A 19,929-nucleotide genomic window follows, 5' to 3' on the forward strand; every position below is an offset into this window, starting at 1 on the left:
ACGTTTCCATCGTCAATGCCAATTTATCCAATGTACGCCGGCGGCCTGTGCTCAGTGACGCATTTCTGCAGCATTGTTGTCAAAGCAAACGCATGCTGCGCACATCTCTTTGTCAGTACCACCACATAGCTGAAAGCTCGATTATTAATTCGATAGCAGTATTAGTTGATGAAGACGACGATGTGCAAAGCACAGCGCGAGAGTGTGTTGCAGTTTAACACGAGGGTGTGATCCGCTGTGTCATGTGGTCTATTTATGTTGACGGGACTATTCAGTCTAAGGAAGAGCCGTATAATAGACCACCATGCCGAATCACTGCGGTCCGTGAGCAGTGTGGGGAGTGTATTCTGCTCCGGAAGAACCGCCTGTAGCTAGCTGGCTCCCCTATCTGGATGCATGTGTGTGCCTCCCAGACTTTTGATGTTTGGGAAGGTGGGAACGTGCGGAGGTATGGTGGGCTCGTGTTACACAGCCTTCTGTTTTGTGGCGCAAGCATACTCAGATTTTCTTTTTCGGTATTGTTTCCATGCAATAATAAAAAAAAACTACGGCAATAGCACAGCGCTCTCGTGTGGTGGCCAGCGAAGCTTATCTGTTCGCTCCGCCGCGGGTTCAGCTGACTCGGTGGCGCGAAGACGCAACAATAATTTTGTTTTCGCGAACCTGCCTCCCGTCAACTTTTGCCCTCGTCCAGTGAGGCGTTTAATTGGTACGGTTGCATCCATGATTGAGAGAGCGAACGCCAATCATTAGTCAGGCACTCGCGCCAAATTTGGGGAAGAAAACATATTGGCAAAATGTCCCGCGAAATTTGTCCTATACTGAAAGGCAGAAACGTGAACTTCGGCTCGCGGTGCTGTTCAGATGTTAGATGTATAGAGAAAATGGAAAGAACAGCTAACAAGGACCGAGCTTCAAGATACGTTTTAACGAAGGATTTATGAAAGGGCCTGCCGAAGACCAAGAGAGACTACGGTGGGTGACCAGCCTAAGTGGAGGAAGTGAGCCTGTACAACGAGCAACTCCGGGGAGCAGCGTCACTAACCCTTACGTGGCCTCTTCAGGCAGCGGACGGGCTGTTATGACCGGGCCTGCAAGACATCAACTAAAGGGCCAGGTAGCAGAGAACGGCATGATAGCGTTAAGTGTTGTGATAGTTGAAATAACGTTATTTGTTTCGGATAATGTTATCCTAATGTTATAACTTGTCGCGTATTTGTTGTGTTTTTAAAATTTTATAACGTTTCAGATAAATCTGCAGCTACTAATGTTAGTAATAAAACATTAGTATAGCGTATTGCAACTTCGCATGTAATGCATTTTTAAGTTCGAAACATTTTAATGTTTCATAGAGAGCTGGAAATTAACATTAGGAACAAGCACAGGGTTAACGTGCGAGTGTGTAACACATGAAGCTTGTTGTATCATTAACAATTCATGCTCAGCAAAAAAAAAAATGCCCACCTATAATGAAAGTCGGCACAAGACTCGTTAAGAATGCAAGCATGTTTCAGTAATGTTATAAAGCATTAACGTAACTTTAGGGAAATTTTACTACAATGTTAAATAAACGCTCCAGACAAACACAAGTTTACTCAAGGTGCTAATTTAAGCATGTTCAGAGCATTTTTCCACATTTCATGCAGTAATGATAAACTCTAGTTAACAGAACTGTGCAACTAAACCTCTTGATTCCTGGCAGCCATAGATTGTACGCATGCTAAGAAAACTCTTTTAGAAGACTTCATTTAATAACAATTCACTACTAAAACTTTCGGGGCACTGCTCATGGATAGTATACAGACAAGAGCCCAGGGTAACAACACAAGCCAGGACAGTGCATGAGTGCGGGGTGCCGTATTGTTTCCCTTGTAGCATTCTTCACACAAAGTCGTTGAAGCTGCTAGTGTGCATGTGCGTAATATCATATCTGCTGGCTCTGGGTCTTCAAAATTACTATTTTAACGCTATTTCATGGTTGCTTAATTGATGTATGAATGTTTCAATAACGTTAGAAAAACATTATTAGCATTTCCGCAGCGTGACAAAAATTGCATTAAGAACAGTCTGTTGCCGTTTAACTAAAAAAACAGAAATAACGTTATTATAGCGTTTCTATGATACCTGGGAAGAGACGCCATCCGCCGGTGGAGCGTACGCGATCATAACAAGGACAATCAAGAACTATCGGTTTGCGAGCATAGGGAAAACATAGATTTTTATTGCGCGAATTAGCCTTTTGCCATAGATTATTTTAAAGAAAACACTAAATCCGAGCTCCTGTTTGGAGGCTTCCATGCAACTACGCTTGTGCACTGCCCTTGTATACACATTCACCAGAAGCTGGAAAGAGGCGGCCGTAGTAAGTACTCTTTATTCTCCCCGAAGACAGACTTTAATTTCATGAAAAGCGGTATATCGTACCGAAATTCACGGCAAATGACGCTATATGTCGTGCACGTACCTTTGGTAGTAGGAGTCCGGTGAAGCTTTGCTTTAGGCCAGCGTAAGGCCCCAGTGAAAAATAGGGCTTGCTCCGCTAAGGCCCATTGTTCCTCTTCCGAGCCCGATTGAAGCTAACCACTCCAGGAAGGGGAGAGGGTAAAAGAAATAAGAGGTAATGACAGCGTCTCATGACTGCAGGATGTGTTCTGTATCTGCGCTTATCTCCGTACTGTTGGAGCTGTAAGCTGTGCGTGTCAGGCCATCCGAAGTTGCAGAACATTATATTCGGGTGAGCAGAGTGTTAGTTTGTAGTCGGCGAAGGACGCGGCATGACGCTCACCAATGTGAGACCTCCTCAGGTATTCGCGTAGCAACACGCTCCACTTCCCGAGTGCTACGAGGGACGGAGTCATTTTTCTGAACGATCTACGACAATGGCAACGGGACAGTTCTCGCCTCGTGCCATATCGGCAAGGGTATAGGAGCGAGCACGCGAAAGCCGAGACGCAGCGTAGTATTGATGCGTCACAAGATCGGCGACTCAGGCTCGTATCTCTCCGTCCGGAGAGGCGGTGGCACGGGATATCCGGCGATTGTGTCGCATACGCTACACGCCGTGTGCCGAGTGCGGAAGGCACGGCGCATATAAGACACTCTCGATCGTACTGGCAAAACCGCGGAAAGCTTTACTAGGTGTGCACGGCGTTCGTGTGACCTTTACCCTAAGAGTCACACACACAGTAATCCTGAAAGGCACACCTTGGCATGGACAGAGCCAGCGGTGCCGTTTAAAATGTTTACTAGTTCAGAAGCGTGAATTGTTGGGTGAGTTGGTACATGTTCACGTGAAAAGAAAAAAAAACCCGCGAGAAAAGACGCAAGACCAGAGGAAGACACACACAGTTGCTGTCGCCGGACTTTCAACTGAATTTATTAAGGTTCCACCACATATTTATAGCCACTACTTGCGCAGGCGCACATACATGCCACATTCAACAAAGTCCGGACGACATTACTGGCCAGATAAAAAATTTCATTCTTTGTCAGTGAGAATAACAGATGGGTCGCTGATACAAACACGCTCGTTCTTTTTGATTAGAAACGCTTCTAACAGCTCGCGCTCGTGCCTGGACTTCCCGCGGCCGATAATGGTAGCATTGTTCAGCAAAGCTGAGCAATTTTGGCACTCCTTGACATGTATGGCCAGGTTGCTCCCTGTACCTAAGAGCAGCGTTCTGCCATGTTCCCTGAGTCGCTCGTTCAAACATTGCCCCGTATGCCCAATGCCCCGTCCGCCCAATTGCCCCACAGTCTGTGTGTGTCTTCCTCTGGTCTTGCGCCTTTTCTCGCTTGTTTTTTTTCACGTGAAAATGTTTACTGTGTGGGAGGAGGAGGGGGAAAGGGTGTTATTTCTCTATTGTGGTTTAAGAAAGAAGACAGAGAGAGAGAGAGAGAGATAGAATAATATACGATACAGCAAGTTTAAGCCTGCGATCATATTTACAGGACAGTGTGGAGAGGAATCTCTTAACGCCAACCAACGACGCCGTTTTTAGGCAAGCGGACATTTTATTACTCAATTTTCAAGAAAACTCACATTTTCTCCAGCAAAAATAAGGGCTACAAGAAACATCAACACTTTGTATTTATTCAATAATATGAGCGTCAAAAGTGATCCAGTCGTCGGTTCGTCTTTCGAGGTGAAGATAAATATGCTAGAAGCTCAACATGGCAGGCACCGTAGGCCCGTACAAGGAAGGTAATGTCATAGTGAAACACACTCCTAATAGCCGCCACAGGCATGAAAAGAGAGCTAGAAGGACGGGCGAATGTCTTATTCTTCATCGTGTCTTTCGTGTTCGCCAACAGGAACCAACAAACCCGAGTTCACACACAACGACACCCAGCCGCAACGACGGCGAGACTACACGTTACAAAGCATCACACTGACACAAGGTACGGCTAATCCAAAGACACGAGCGCGGATGATCCACATGTATGGGCGCATCACGTCTCTTTGCGTTGACTTTCCAGAAACAGGTATCTCGACAAGATCAAACTGGCAAGGCGCCCTCGCTGCCTGCACAAGCGTTCTGCTGCTTGACAATACTATCCGCTTTTCACCCTGCTGATACAGTCGTCCAAATGGAGCACAGGCCAGCCAAGGCATGTTCCTCGTTCGCGCAACGTTGATCATCGACAAAAATTATCTTTAAACATTCTAATGGTCATTCCTGTTTACGAGCACTCCTAGCTTAGTCCGTGCTTCATTTAGACGACCCATGTCCAGCGCCAGCCTTTCGAAAACATTTGGCACACTTCATTTTTTTTTTCCAATAGCAAAACTTAGCATAGGCTTCATTCTTATTTCGCTCGTAGTTTTTTCTTCTGCAAGGCTAGTCATCATTAATACAGTGCAATGACGGCGCAACATTATACAATGAATGATCTTTTTCTTAGCCAAAAGATGCCATACAAATAGAGGTTAAGGATGCAGAGCCCAAATATCAAACATTTTGTTTTAGGTTTTTTCGACGTTGTAACACCACACCATACCATACCATACATAATGTATTCTCAGTGAGTTCTGCAAGAACTATTTCTCGAAGCAATTGCACGGCATTAAAATTGAAGAAGTCACACTGAGCGTAGACTTCAATAAACGCACACAAGTGTACAAGCCTATGAGCAACCATTATTGCGCCTTAGCTAAGCAAACGTTAGAGTGTGTTTATTTTCTGAGCAAGCTCGTTGTCTGCTCACAGCCGTGAGCCGACTGGTCATCTCTCAAATAGAAGCCCAAAACGAAGCTGCAACTACTGAGCTGACGTACTTGCTTATAATATTTGTTTCAACGTTTTCATCAACAGCTGCCCCGCCAAGTCAAACTTCTTTTATCTTTGCTGTGTATTGCAGCACTAAAAGCTCATTTTCCTATAAAACAATAGTCACACTTTTGTAGCCCCGTCAGTCGTGTGAAAATTATTAGCGACAGCAGCCTTATTTGCAAGGGGTTGGTATTGTTATGTTTGTGAGCAGACTGTCCTGTTGAGGAAAAAAGCTTCTGTTGATAACATATTGCTTGCACTGATTTCTGGAAAGCCGCCAAAGGCTAAATAAACGCACACATCTAAACAACAGCTGCCGCTGTCTGCGTGTCTTTGAAATAGCAGTGATAAGCAACTTGTATTCTGGCGCCTTGCCTTGTAAGCAAGTAAGTTCCTTCATAAATGCGAAGCTCCCGTAGTCTCAAAAATGGATGTGTCGGTCACCTTACGGAACCTTCCCTTCACCATCTACCAGCACCACTAACGGTGTTTCTACCAGCTGCCGGCCTAGTCAATGTTCTCACTATGGGCGTAAGTATGCATGCAACGAACTCAACTGCACTCAACACGACTAACGCAAAACCCACCGATGGAACGGAAAACCCTCGAACAAGTCCTAACACATAAACAACTACACGCCAAGGCGTCGAAACATCTCGCCTACCTGTGATTATCGAGCGCTGAGGCGAAGAAACCCTGTGCACAAAACATCACGGGTATGTCATGCTCCGTTCGGCCAGACCCGGTTTCGGGCGTGTTTTAAGTGTTCCGGCTCAAAATGTGTGTGTGTGTGTGTCTCGAAGACTTCTTTAAGCAAGCGCTGAAGTACCGCGTCGCGTTGGACAGTTTTAGCATAGCGCGATCCGCTTCCTCGGGGAGCGGCCTGCGTATGCGCAGATGGCCTCAAAGGGCGCACACCTGCAATTGAGCAGGCGCAGCTGGGTCCTCGCGTGAGCGGGTCACGCGAATCGCGCTATGCTAAAACTGCCCCTCCCCCCCTTTTTTTTTCGAAACTCGTTGAGGTACGGCTTGCTTCAGAAGCTTCCGGGTCACACCCCGTGCTACGGGCACAGTCGCCGAATCATGCCGTGGCTGCACGCCTGTCCTGTACGCTTTAGACGCAGAGGATGCCTGTCCTCCTCGCAGTCCAAAGTAGAGCGCGAGATGTGCATACAGAACGCAACCGCGCGGCTTAAGGGCTGTTCCCGTAAGGTGTGAAGTGTCCCAGGAGCATTCGACGACCAGTGCACACGATGGCAGAAAGCATGGAACAACATCCACAAAAGACCGCCCCTTCCATGGCGGCCTTGCTTTAGTGTCTAAAATAGAGTTCTGGTTTCGCGAGTTTTTCGTTTGTTTTTTTCTTCCTCCGGGCATTCACTCGAAGAAAAGCCGATCAGACCGGAGACACTACACGCTTCTCGGCAGGGGTGGTGAGTAGAGGGGCGATCCGCTTGCGACGTGTCTAGAGGGGAGCACCGCAACCGAAGCGACGCCTGACGGGCGGTGCGGTTGGCAGAGGCGCGATGCTGGGTGTTCAGCGCAGCTCCTACACGGATCGCGGGGGAGTGCACTGCACGAGGCTTCACAGTCTCTGTGCCTGCGGAGGCGGCGGCTCGAGCTCCAGCACCAGCTTCTCACCGTCGGCCTTGTACAGTGTCTCCACCAGGTCCTCCTTGGGGTCCTTGGTGTCGTCTGCGGGACAGACGCGCGGTTAGAGAAAGGTGGAGAACACCGTAAGCGCAGACAAGTTTCGTGCGACCTAAAACAGATCGTCTAGAACAACGTCATAAAGAAGCTAAAAGAGCAATTGGAAGGGCAATGGTTAAAAAAGTACTATTTGTATGTCATCAACATATCGAATGACGCGGACTGAAGCGACAGTTAATTTTAGGCTTGTACATGATGAAGCAACTGCAAGGAGCGCACCCTAAGCCAAGCCCATACCAATGTTATGCCTGAGCCTCCAACATCTGTGATGTGAAGTAAAACCAAACAAACTAGATCATTAATGAATTAATCTAATACTTTTTCAACGATTGATTGACTGACTGGACTGCGGGAGGAGTCGCTCAAGATACTAATTTATAGCTTTCTTGAAAGCTGCAAACAAGGCGTTTCTTCACAGCGTAACTGCTTACAACATCCTCACTATTGCAAACTGCAGGCGAAATGCTGGACCCTCGCTAGATGCGTATGCCTTGGACGTCCTGTGGGCGTTGCTGGGCACGACTGTTTCCTTGATTCGTTAAAGCTGTGTTGCACCTAGTCGATCAGATCTTACCGCCGTTTTATCATACGGCTCGCGTTCCCCACTAAGCAGTGTGTTAATCTACACCTTTGATATATTATTTAAGCAAATAGGAAAATTTTTGTTCTTTCAAACAGCCCTTGCGACATCTTGTGATGAGTGTCGGATCTTTGTATTTCATTCCAAACACGGTATATATATATATATATATATATATATATATATATATATATATATATATATATATATATATATATATATATATATATATATATATATATATATATATATATATATATATATATATATATATATATATATATATATATATATATATCATCTTTCGTAGCTGCACACCGGATAAACATACGGGGGTGGCTACAAGAAATAAAAGCAACAGCTTGAAATGAGAGAAGGTCTTCGCGTGCCCGCGGCTGTTGTCGAAAGCCAGCGCACAAACAGGAGAGACAATGGGACACGTGCCGGCAACGCGGCCCGCTTGGTACGCGGCAGCAGCCGGCGTTGTGGGACAGCTGTGGGCGGATGAGTCGACATACTCGCCGCTTGTTGCTTTTCTCGTCCAACACATTCGGTCTATCAGCGAAACATCAGCTCGGTGAAGCAGATGAGTGCCTGGCTTCAATGGCGTTCATAGGCGGAGCGTTTCTTATAGTGCTGACGACTTATACTTTTCTGTTGCCACTGATGCCCCTGTCCAAGTTCAGCAGCTCGTGACCAGCTGGATTCCCTGGCAGACGCGTACGCATCCGGCAAGAATAAATTTCTTGGGTAATTTGCATACTAGCTCTTGGCGTTCGCGAATAGCACAGCTTTGCATTTGCTACGCCTATTTACATTATCTGAAATTCTTCGTGCACCTTATATATTTTTGACGCCTGTACTAGGCAACGATTCACGCCACTGGTGATGTGCGAGTACCGCTTAAGCCAGAATACGAAGCCACAGTTTCACTAGGCGACATTGTATAAAGAGGCGCTTATTACCTTTACTCTGACGCTGTAAGAAGACGCCTTTCCTGCAAGCGGTTGCGATGCGCACCATTGTCTCTCTTAGTCTCGCACTCTTTGCTTTGTGGTCACACTTACCTTTTCGACCGAACATGGCGTGCTGTAAAATAGACGAAGATACCGAGCCTTGATGTTTCGTAGCATAATGACAAACGCATCAGAAAGGTAATTTCAGACGCTTACGGCGTTTGCACCGTATGCAAGCCAAAAGGGGAAGTAGACAGAAGGATGGGTAGACACAGACACGTTGAGGAACATGCCGGTTTAGTGCAGGCAGCCATACGACGTGAGGCAAAGCATTAGCGCACGCTTGTCAGTGCTGCAGCACATCAGTGACAGTCAAAACTATGTTCGTGCATAACAGCGCACTGTTTGGTTTGTTCAGGGTGGATGCGCGAGGAATCACGATGTGGCAGGCAGGCAGTAATTATATCGTTGCGGCGTTAGCACATCGTTATGGTGACGTAAGTGGATAAACGCAAAAAGAACGGCAACAAAGATGTTCTCTGGACTAGTATACAACGCATCGGTGCTCCTCTAAGCGCAAATCCTTGCGGCAGCAGTATAATTTGGAGTTGTTGCGAAAACTGCATCAGCGCGTTCCACTAAAAATTGCCCAAGTTTTCGTTTGATCAACAACTTCTGGCCCAGCCTTGTGCTGGAGGCCCCATTCTTCAGCGGCGGACCAGATACCATTTGAAGACACCAAAGTTTCGTCCTCTTCCTCCTCTTCACTGAAATTATGCGCCAAACCTTGTCGCCATCAGAGGTCGAAGTGCTACAAGTGAACACATGGCAGTGAGTGAAGTACTGATATCTCACTCTTAACTGATCTCGGCGCTTACCCGTCGCAGCCACCTTGTTAACCGCTTATCTCCAGGATATACGAGAGAATGCAGCCTTCGATAGCGAACAGTCCGAGAGAAACACAGCCGTTCTCATATCGCGGAGGGTGCGGCGTCTTCCCTCGCGCACGGCCGAATGGCTGGCTGCGGGCCCCCGGGCAGTGCCATGCGAATATTTAACATGAGGCCATTTGCGCTATACAAGAGAATTCTATAATAGCTTTCAAACCCCGAAAGCTATGCTCCTCTCTGCAATGAAAGTAGGATGAAAAAAATGTAATACACATTTGGCTCCTCTGCCCACAGTCACGAAACAAAATTCACCTCAGAATTGTACAATTCCATAGAGCTTAAGTTTTCTAATTTGCTCGAAATTAGCGCGTTCACCCTCGTGGCCGATACCCGGGAGCGCGCACTGGGGCTCTCAGTAATGAAATCTCCGCGGTTTAATTCGCTAAATAGTACCGCTCAACAAATGCTCTTAAAATTCACTGCTTTGCCTGTTCTTCGCTCGTTCTCGTGAAAACAATGCGCACTCTAACGGGTGGTGCTCTCGAAGACAAGCTCGTCGAATGGACCTCTGCACTGTCTTCGGGCCCACTACAATGTCTCCTTGCTCAAGACCGACGTGCTGTGTGCAAGCATGGATCAGTATAGACCCTCCGGTGTACCAACCATGCCAACGAAAGTGAAAAGCCACAGAAAGAACGAAAAAAAAACTACGAGTCAACATCAAGGACATGCTTGAAATGTGAGGCAAGAATGGAAGAAAATAAAATAGTCAAAGCTGGGATGACAAAAACGAAGCCCAGCTGCTGCTTCGGCTCGACAGGTAATAAAAATAAGTGCGGCTCAGGCTTGCAATCGGTGAGTCAGGGCAGCGCGCGAAGCCAGGTTAGCAGGCGTGGTGCTGCGCAGGTCGTGTGCGTATACATACTTACCGTTGCCTAGAACCCTAGAACTGGACACCTTTCGCATGGGCCAGCAGTCCGTGGGTCTCGACCGGCCGGTGTCTCCGTTTACTACAAAGAGACATCCCCGCGGTGGCTGCATTGCTCCGCACTTCTTCCGCAATTATTGCGCCAGGGGCGGAACAGTGGCTCGTTTGTGACTGATGTCATTTCGCAGTTACTCTAAGGTTGAGTTAATGTTTGCTGTCCGAGGGGCGAACGACTGTGGCAGCGCAGTTAGTCCCGAAGGACTAACCGCCACGGCCCTTTCAATCTCCCTGGCTGGAAATGCGGCGGGATCTTTCTTAAGTGAAGGTCACCTTCATTGTAACTATACTGGACGAAATGTGGAAGCACTTTGAAGGTTTGCAACATGGATTTCAACAGAGGCCAACAACCACAACATGGAGCCTCCTGATCACGTGATGCAGTGTAGCTGCCGGGCTGGTCACGCATCTGGGATACACGACTTGGCCTACACAGCACAAGTACCTCTATTAGCAAGGCATCCAATTTCCGCCCCAACCAACGAAAATTAAGTCCCCGCCAAAATTCGCACATAAGCCGGTGGCATGTGGCTGGCCAAAAACTGTAATACTGAGGGCTTTAACATGACTCCAGAGGTCTCCAGAGGTGAACTCTCCCAGAACAGCAACCACAAGGATGACTTTCGGAGTCTGCGTACAAATTGAGGGAGGGTCAGAAAGTGACACAGCAAGCATTCACCATGATGATGGGGCATCGCACGTGGCAGGCGGGAGGCCCATTCAAATCGCATCGATTATATTCCAACAGAGCTTCCCGACGCAGCATCACCAGCACCGGAAACCGCTCCTGCGACCTCGTTCGAGGCTGACAAATGCCTCAGCAGCAGGGATCAAAACATTGTGTGCGCGCAGTGGGGCCTTGCTCCTGTAGGGGAGTTAAATCGCACACAGTATGTTTTTCTACCTCTCCCCTGCCCATGAGCTAGACGAGTGTACGTACCGAGCGTGAAATACGCCGGCATTCTCCGACATGTACAGTTTTTCCAGTCTGCATGATGAGCACATTTATGCCGGCCCCATCTCCTCGGTGTCCTCGCAAAAGGCGAAGTGCTTGTCTTGAGGCGAAATCTGTTGAGTATGTTAGTTGTGCAGTGTGAACGGCAACTTGGCCACCCTTAGGTTTAAGAATAGGTTGAGGTGGTCCTTCGCTAGTTTTAATCGACGCCGTTACGAAGCCTTATATTACGCCTAGCCACAAAGTCCAAAACTGAAACTCGCGTTATATCGGAGGCGGCATGCCGTGGTTGCCGCTCGAGTGTTGACGCCATTGTTAAGAGCTGGACCGGGGCTGAAAACGCAACACGGCAGCAAACGTTGCTAAACCGACAGTGCATCCATCGTTGCCGCTTCTTTGCCCATAGTGTGTAGTTTTTTGTTTTTTTTTTTTCAGAAACAAGAGCGTTCAGAGAGGCCCCTGATCAACGGCTTGTTTTCTGTCCATACCTCATCATAGCACTAAGAGGAGCCTGCCTTCAATCGTTTACAAGGGCCAACTTGTCCGCTGATTGGGCTGCTATTCTCGCTGTCGTCGTGGCTTTAACGAACGCCATCAAGCCACATTGTGTAAAAACCACAGAAACTAGAACTCAGGGCCGAATCGCCACGGCGTCTTTCTGAAGTGCCCACTTCAATTAGACTGCGAGGCAGAACAAAAAAAGATTCGCCTTTTCAAAACACTTTCTCCTTCTCGTTCCTTCTTTTCCTTCTTCCTGCCCCCCCCCCCCCCCCCCCACGACTGAAAACACGACTTTACAAGCAGGAGCGCGCACAATGAAAAGCGACACAGCTGACCCCTCCTCGACTCGCAGTCCTTGAAATCCGCAAGAACACCGCTTAAGCCGCAAAGTTCCGTGCAGCACCGACGAGGCCGGAGCCCATTCAGCGAGAAAACAGCGCAACATGCTATTGGTTCACTTGGTACGACCGAGGTGCCGTCCGAGAACTCCACGTAACGGGTCCACAATATCTCACTTCAAACCGCAGGTATAACCTAGAGTTCGATCACACTGTCTTGAGGCTCTGAGAGCGTAAGTTGCCTACCTCATTGTGCAATATGAAGTTGCCTGCGTATGCTCGACATCGTGTGGAACTGCGCGCAATATGTTACGGACAGCCGTGTGATACACGAGCGCTTGTCGCCCGCACACTGAGAAACTTAAGATAGAAGAGCGTGGGGGCGTAGCCGCCGCTCAGCTGAATCTACGTGTGCTCTCACGCCACTGCCTCGGCTAAGCTGCCGGTGAGCTCACAATGCAAGAGACAGTCAACGCACCTGTTGCGTTTCAGCGTCCTACACGGTCAGAATAGCGGCGGCTGGCGGCAGGCAAGGGTGCTTCGCAATGCAGTGGAAGCGTCAATAAATCTGCCCACTTTCGCAAGCTTAGCGGAAAAGCGCACCTTTAAAACGTCAAGGATATCACGTTACGAAACCGACGGCCCACTCGAAATGGCCGGTGCTGACATTCGGAGCTCGTAAAAAAATGCGGTCGCATGAATTTCTATAGTTCTCGTACAAGGAGAACACAAACCGGCACCTAGTACTGGGTCTGAGGGTAGTTGCCTTTCTTCTGAACCTCTGGTCACGTACAACCCTTTGTCCCCCGACGGGCGAGCCACTCGGCGAAACCTAGTATATTTCAGAGTCGCTAGGCGGTCGCAGAAAAGGTGCTACAGCGGCAAACGTGCGTGATAAGAAGAGGCTCCCACCTAGTCAACGCAAACAGGGATACATCATCATCATCATCATCATCATCGCGCTAGCTAAGCCCGTCGGCATCCACCCAAGCGCAGCCACACGGCTACAAAGGAAAGCTATACAGCTTTCACAGAAACTTCGCAGTTGAAGAAAAATTCGCCCTGGTCTGGGATTCGAATCCGGAACCACCGCTTCGCCGGTGGATGCCAATGAGTAATTACTCTCTTATTACTAAACTACTCCCCCTTGAGGGATTCCCCTAAGCATTTGACCTATGCGCATTGCACGACAGAGACTTTTTCCTTGATCTTCGATTATTCCAGTCCTGCGCAAGCCGCAGTCACGTGGTCTCAGCAAATTTCTCTATCTCATTTGCCCACCTAACTCTATGCCGTCCCAGGGTGTGTTTCTTCTTTTATCGTTTAACCTATCGAGATCATCGGTTTAACTCCTAGTGTGAACATAGAAACGAGAAAGAAACATTACGCAGGGGCCAACAGCACGTGTTTCGTTAATCGTTAGGTCGCATGTACACATGGCGAGCTCTCCTTTTCCTGTCGACGTCGTCTTTGTTCTTCGAGCATGGCGCAGCAGTTCTGAGTCCCGCACTATGAAAGCAATACTGGACGCGCCTATTTCGCCTTCACGTGCGCCCGGGCAAACACATGAAGGGACTAGGAAACAGGCGGTCAGGCACTAGCGAGACAGAGTCAGTGACGATGGCGATAGCGGTGGCGATGGTCGCTTCCCTGCCGATGAGCATGCCCCCTTGAGAAGGTCTGCGGTAGAAAAAAGAAAAGAGCTCGTCTTCGGTTGATAGATCACGCCTCCTTCGCAACTTGGCCAGGGCTGGACGTCATAACCAAGTGCTCGGCTGCGGAGGAAACGCGCAGATACGAGAGTCCGTGAGATAAGCGAAAGCACAATTTAAGCGTCGTCCGTTACTATCACATTGCCACAAGGATCTAGAGAACATAGTGACAGGACTATTAGTATCGCTATCATCGCAGGCAGAGTGCGTACTGACTTTGACGAATCCTCCATAGCCATCGAAAAGCCTCGCCGCGCCGCTGAATTGTGGCAGCGCACCTGTCATGCGAGGTTTGGTGAATGCCTAAGCATGAGCGTGGCGTTGGCAGGCCTATCCTTTTTTTTTCTAGGTATACAAATGCCAATCGTTTAGGCAAATCTGGGGGGCATCCATATGTGCCTTAAGTCTCGTAGCGGCGAGGAAAGAGATAAGCGAAATCGACCGCGACGTTTACATAAGCGGCTTCGCTGCAGATTAACTGATAGCGCCCTCTCGCCTCTTTCGCGGTACTTATTGAAAGCAGTCGGCAATGCGCACTTGCATGCCCTGTTTGACTGTGCCAGGTTTTCGGGAGCCATATAGCTGACGTCAGCAAATCACGAGCCGAATCCTCAGAGCTGTTTGCGCGTAATGATTGTTCGCGACCGTCTCGTGCCCGAGGCATTGGCAATCGTGATATGGCCTACAGCGAACGATGGGTACAACGGCGACGCGTATGCCCGCGCTCCCTCGAAGACGCAGCGCGCCAATTTCCTGCGATACGATTAATTGCCTGCAATGTGGTGTTACCTATTTTTTTAATATAAAATGCCGCCTTTCGCCTTTGGTTGGCGGAGCTTAGGAGGAAGTTCCGGTGCTCTATCTTCGAGAGAACGCAGTAAAACGGAGAGTCGAGCTAGGGAACGGAATAGCGCAGCGGTGACCGTTGGTCGACTATAGTCTGAAGGGCCAGCAGGTAGGTGTGGACATACGCCTACTGAGCAGTTTTCCTGACAAGAAAACAACAACAAATACTGCTGAGTTTTACCTAATGTTGACAGAAGAGTGATGACAACAATTTAGATCTCACGACTGCGGCCGAAGTGGCCTCTCTCTTCTCTACGGTACGGCTGCACTGGCTGACGATAACATGAGCAATAATTACGTTCGTCTTCTTGCACCGTTATTTCGTCACCGCCAAATAGAGTGCTGCATCTCTCTGTGTCATAAGTGACTGGTGTAAAAGCGATGTTGCGGTGTATGCGCCTGTTGTGTGTGTAGCATACACGATCGCGCGGGCTGAGAACACTTAGCTTGAAGACGTAAAGAAACGACCGAGCAAAACAAAAAAAAAGCTTACGGGACGATCAGACGTCTGATACGATAATTCTGCGAAAGCAGTTGGATTTATCTTCGATGGTTACTTTGATGCCTTGGAAATAGTGAATGCTTTTACTCTAAGCCGAGTCTTTAAAACACAAGGACTTTTTTAGAGAATACAGGAGGGGGGATGGGGGACGTGGGTGGCGGTGGGTGGTTGAGCAGTCCACTACTTACAGAGAACGGTGGGATGTGGCTAGTGCTTCTGGAAAGCAACTGGCTTTCCTACTGCATCTTTAAATTCGATTTCACAGTCGCTTTATCGTTCCACTGCTGTTCAGGCTTTAAGTGGATGCAGGCCCCGTGGAGGATGGGGGTAGGTGGATTGGTGGTGGGTGGCGCTTCTGGAGGGTAGAGTCGGGTGAATGGGTGGCAGATGGCGCTTTTGGAGGTGAAGGTTGACAGGGCTGGGTTGGGGAGGTGAATCGAGGGTGGCGTTCGATGGGTGGTAGTTAGATGGTGAATGCTGTTTCTGGAAGTGTAGACTTCAATCTCCCAGCTACAGACAGGCGTCAGAATTTTCGCATTGCGACACTGGCACTGTTTTCGCAGTGATAAAAAAAAAGAGTGTCACGAGTCACCGCGGACGTGCAAGACGGATGTGCTTGCCCGGATATTGCAGCGTAGCGTGCGCAGTTTCTTTCTACATGGCCATGAAGAGGCGCAAGCTGCACAAACTGTTTCGCGACTGTTTCAGTGACTCACTGGTGAGTCAGTCACGACAGAGTTTCCACCCACGATACTTTTGCAACCAGCGGTCGTAACACAGCTGCGCAGGGCCTACCACACAACCGCTGCGTAGCGGCGGCCCATAGACTTTTGAACAACATGACGTGTGACACCACTTGGGCTATGGTTGCCACGTTACACTAGGCAGGGGGGATCTGAAACTCGGTTCTGCGGAGCCCTTAAGTTCCTTAGAGTGGTTTTTGAGTTCCATAGCTCCTAAAATCCGTGCATGGTTTAACCCCCGCCTTTCCTTTACCCACTTTACTTTAGCACTGATCATACTGTAACCACTCTTGGCCTACTGTTGCACTGTACAGCCGGTCATTATTAATTGAATTTGGGCATTTTTAGGGGTGCCTGCAAGCTGTTCTTTTTGTGTGTGTGTGTGTGCAAGTTAGGCCGAGAGGAATGAAATCCAAGGCACACCGTGTTACCAAGCGCCTTTTGAAAACTGCTGGTGCTGCTCGAGGCGACTGAGGTCCCGAGGCTGCCCCCACGTGTACGAAACACGACTTCTAGAATGCCGTTACCTGTGCGCCACATACAGGTATACGGGCCCTTGATTTTAGTCAGGGGTACCACACGCGTACGCATGTGCCTCAAGTAATGACATGATATTCCTTTTAAGCAAATGTACGCCTACATCAACCTCACCAACTCATCCCCACCCATCTCCACCCCCAGAAGCGCCACCCACCGCCAATCCACCTACCTTCTCCCTCCAAAAAGTGCTAGGGTTTTAACGTAGTTAATTAAACCGAATGGGCATGCGAAAACGTATGTTCATTCTTAGCCTCTTTTTTCCGGTGTCTGCATGTGCACGCAACCGCGTTTCACGCTCTTCATCGTCACACCCTCTCTCCACTCGACGGCAGCTGGCGCGACGCTCCTCCGAACTTTCCCGACCATCCTCCCATTGGCTGCAGATTGCGCGACACTCCTCCGAACTTTCCCGACCTTCCTCCTATTGGCTGCAGCTTGCGCGACGCTCCTCCGAACTAACCCGAGCTTACCCGAGCGACTCCGATAAAAGATTTTTGCTCGGGGTTGGTACGTCTGGAGTAGTTCTATCGCACTAAAAGCTCCACGCCCACTAGAAGAACGCGGAGCAGTGAAACGAAAAAGCAACGGCCAAATCGAATTCAAGGACGCTGTGGGAGGGCCAGCTGCCGTCCAGAAGCACCACGCCACCACGCTCCTCACCCTACAGCAAAATTCTGTCGTGTGTGCAAAGCCTCGGCTTCGAGTAAAATCATTCATTAAATTAAATAAAAGTAATCATCGACGGCAAATCCAACAGCTATCGCAGCTTGCTCGCATCAGGTTTCAAGACTGTCCCGCCAATTTTTTTTTTCTTATGCGGCACACAGAAATTTGTACAGCAATTATAATTGGGCACTGCTCTTGCTATACATGGTGTCTTCTTGTGACGTTTCCGCTTGCCAATGGAATTTCTCGTTATTACAACTGCTTTAGGGAAGAAGGTATCCACAGATAACATGTCGAAATCAGCGCATATAGGCACCAAGTTTTAGTCCTCGATAGCTTGCGACAAGGACAGCTTATAGGAAATAATTAGTCTAGCCAGATTTATTCAGCCAAAAAAGAAAAAAAAAACAAAAAAGTGCTATCTTCCTTTACACGTCTTGCCTGGCTGCTAAAACGAACGCTCATGGAACAAACGCATAGAATCCGTTTTTTTTTCTCCCCTCATTTTTCGCTGTCATAGAGATTAATTTCGATCCAGAGACAGGCTGTAATACGCCTCGGGCGGGGAGGGTCTATGCTCTGATTCGCCATTATTTGCTATGACAGAAAGGGAAGCTCTACAGGTCGGGGCAGCTAAACTGGGGCGTCTGGCACGTGAGGAGGACTCATGATTGGCCCGATCGCGTTCGTCACTTCGGCATCGGTGATTGCCTGGTGTGCATACGATTATAGGTAAACGTGCTGGCCAACCATGAATAGCCTTAACATGGAAACAGCTATGACGTTTCGGTGTCTAATTTGCCGATACCACCACCAATATTGGCTCCGAGTTCAGTGTCAGAAAAGCTGTGAGATAGAGCACACAGCGCTGTCATTCGCATGCTGAGCTTGTATAGAATGTGCGTAAAATTTCCACAATATACTAAGGCTCTAACCCGACTGCTAGGAAAATGCTGAGATAAAAGCTCGTATCACGCTGTCCATATGCATATAGGGCGCCGACTGTTGATCTACACTCCAGGTCTGCCATGTGTACTTCTTTTACTGAACAATACACTCCAAACAGTAAGGAGTAAAAATGTAGTAAGCTCACTCCCTTTTATAGAAGGGAGAGCGCTAGAGGAAAGCTTACTTTCTTTTTACTCCCACATAGCCGTATTCCTGTTCGGAGTGTAGCGGAAGTTGAGGCACTCGAAGCATTGTTTCTAATGGTTAGCTATAGTACCGAGCTGTTTAGCGTAATCATATCGACGAACGAGGAGCAGGACACTATGGTAAGCGCTACGTCAGTAAGTGTGGGCTTAACAGTTGCGGCATCGGCGAGAATACCGCCCGAAAAATTAACAAAGAAACCAGTTGATTTATTGACAGACTGAAGGATTTTCTCCTTGGATGATTTATTCATTTATTTATTTATTTATTTACCTATTTATTTTTTATTTACATGAACAGTAAAGGAGAGGTTGATGCTGCATAGCCGCTCTGGCTACTCCTTTTCACTAATTCATAGCAAGCACTTGGACCGACGGTCCCCATATTGAAAGTGGGCTTCTACCATATATGCATCGAGTGGCTAACACTTATGAGGAGAATTCAGGCTGCAAGTCGCAGTTCCGACGTTGCATCGTACATGCATAATACCAGGCTCAGCGTGTGCGATGTTTCTAAACAAACCAGCTCACTAACACCACCGGCAAGAGAACGCGACAATGAGACACCCTGTATGAGCACGAGCAGAAATCTCGACAAACGTCGACGCAGGTGACGCGTTCTTATTGAGGATCGATTGATTGCGCCGACAAAAAGTTTAATCGCAAATGAAATCACAGGCCAAATAGGCCTATGACGCTTTCGCACCATAGTGCTGAGGGCTGGAGGAGCTGAAAGCAGAATGACGGGCGAAAATGGCGAGGTAAGACATAGAATTAAACCAACAAGAAAATATGAAAATTACGTGTACAACACTTCTGCATCCTCATGTAGGCTACATTATCCTTTTTTCTTTCAAGTGTTATCAGACGATCGTGAGACCCTGCTTTAAGCTTACGATGCTAATGAAACTGCGAGAAAAAGCGTGCGAGGGTGCGATTCGTGCGGCGTGAAAATTCAAGGCCACAATGCTTATATTACAGGGTGTGATGTGTGAAGAGGCCAAGGTTAATTGCCGCTGGGAAGCTAGATGACGCGCAAAAAACCACAGAGACGTCCTGCGATAGCGGAGCGTGGATCACGACTTCCGTGTTGCAATAGGAGACGAGCAATCTCTACAGATTTTGCATGGAGTTCTCCATATGAAAAGCCGTTACATGCGCTGCATGTCGCATTCTGCACTGGCGCGAAAAACAAAAAGCTTAGTTAAGGTAGTCAGTACAAATCCAAGATAGTGACAAAAACGAATGTGTCGCTGCTGCTCGCCTCCCCCACCGGCCGTCTTTATAGAGCAGCTCAAGAATTCCAATAACAAAAAAAAAACGCGCTGAAGAAGTTATATTGCCGTTTGAGACATTATGTGCGTGAGCACAGGGTTTATGCTCGTACATATAAGTACGACAAAACTATTACAGTACGGCCGTAATGCAAAAATAAAACTGCAATACTGAGATAGAAAGCCTGGTGGCAAGTGCAGAAATGAATGCGGCTTGAGCCTGGCTCACCGAATCAGGCCATTTAGAGGCATGTCGCGGAAACGCAATATGCGGGTTGATTCAGTACTTCAGTGCAATGGGATGAAC

At 48.2% G+C, this 19,929-nt stretch overlaps 1 protein-coding gene across 5 annotated transcripts in view; it reads right to left on the reverse strand.

The window, feature by feature from the left end:
* Positions 1–3,994: 3,994 nt before the first annotated feature.
* Positions 3,995–19,929, reverse strand: part of LOC144126012 (aquaporin-9-like) — a 51,864-nt gene continuing 35,929 nt past the window's right edge. For 3 of the 5 annotated variants that reach the window (XM_077659877.1, XM_077659876.1, XM_077659880.1), the window contains one exon: positions 13,577–13,963. Coding sequence is in view for 3 of the 5 variants with exons in the window: in XM_077659880.1 (XP_077516006.1) it covers positions 13,911–13,963 (53 nt within the window). In the remaining 2 variants the exon portion in view is untranslated. Of the gene's footprint in view, positions 6,969–10,338; positions 10,420–13,576; positions 13,964–19,929 lie in introns of those variants that run through there. The other 2 variants (XM_077659878.1, XM_077659879.1) reach the window with 2 other exon arrangements.

Source organism: Amblyomma americanum, chromosome 3 (genome assembly GCF_052857255.1).
Source record: "Amblyomma americanum isolate KBUSLIRL-KWMA chromosome 3, ASM5285725v1, whole genome shotgun sequence".
In the NCBI taxonomy this organism is placed as follows: domain Eukaryota; kingdom Metazoa; phylum Arthropoda; class Arachnida; order Ixodida; family Ixodidae; genus Amblyomma; species Amblyomma americanum.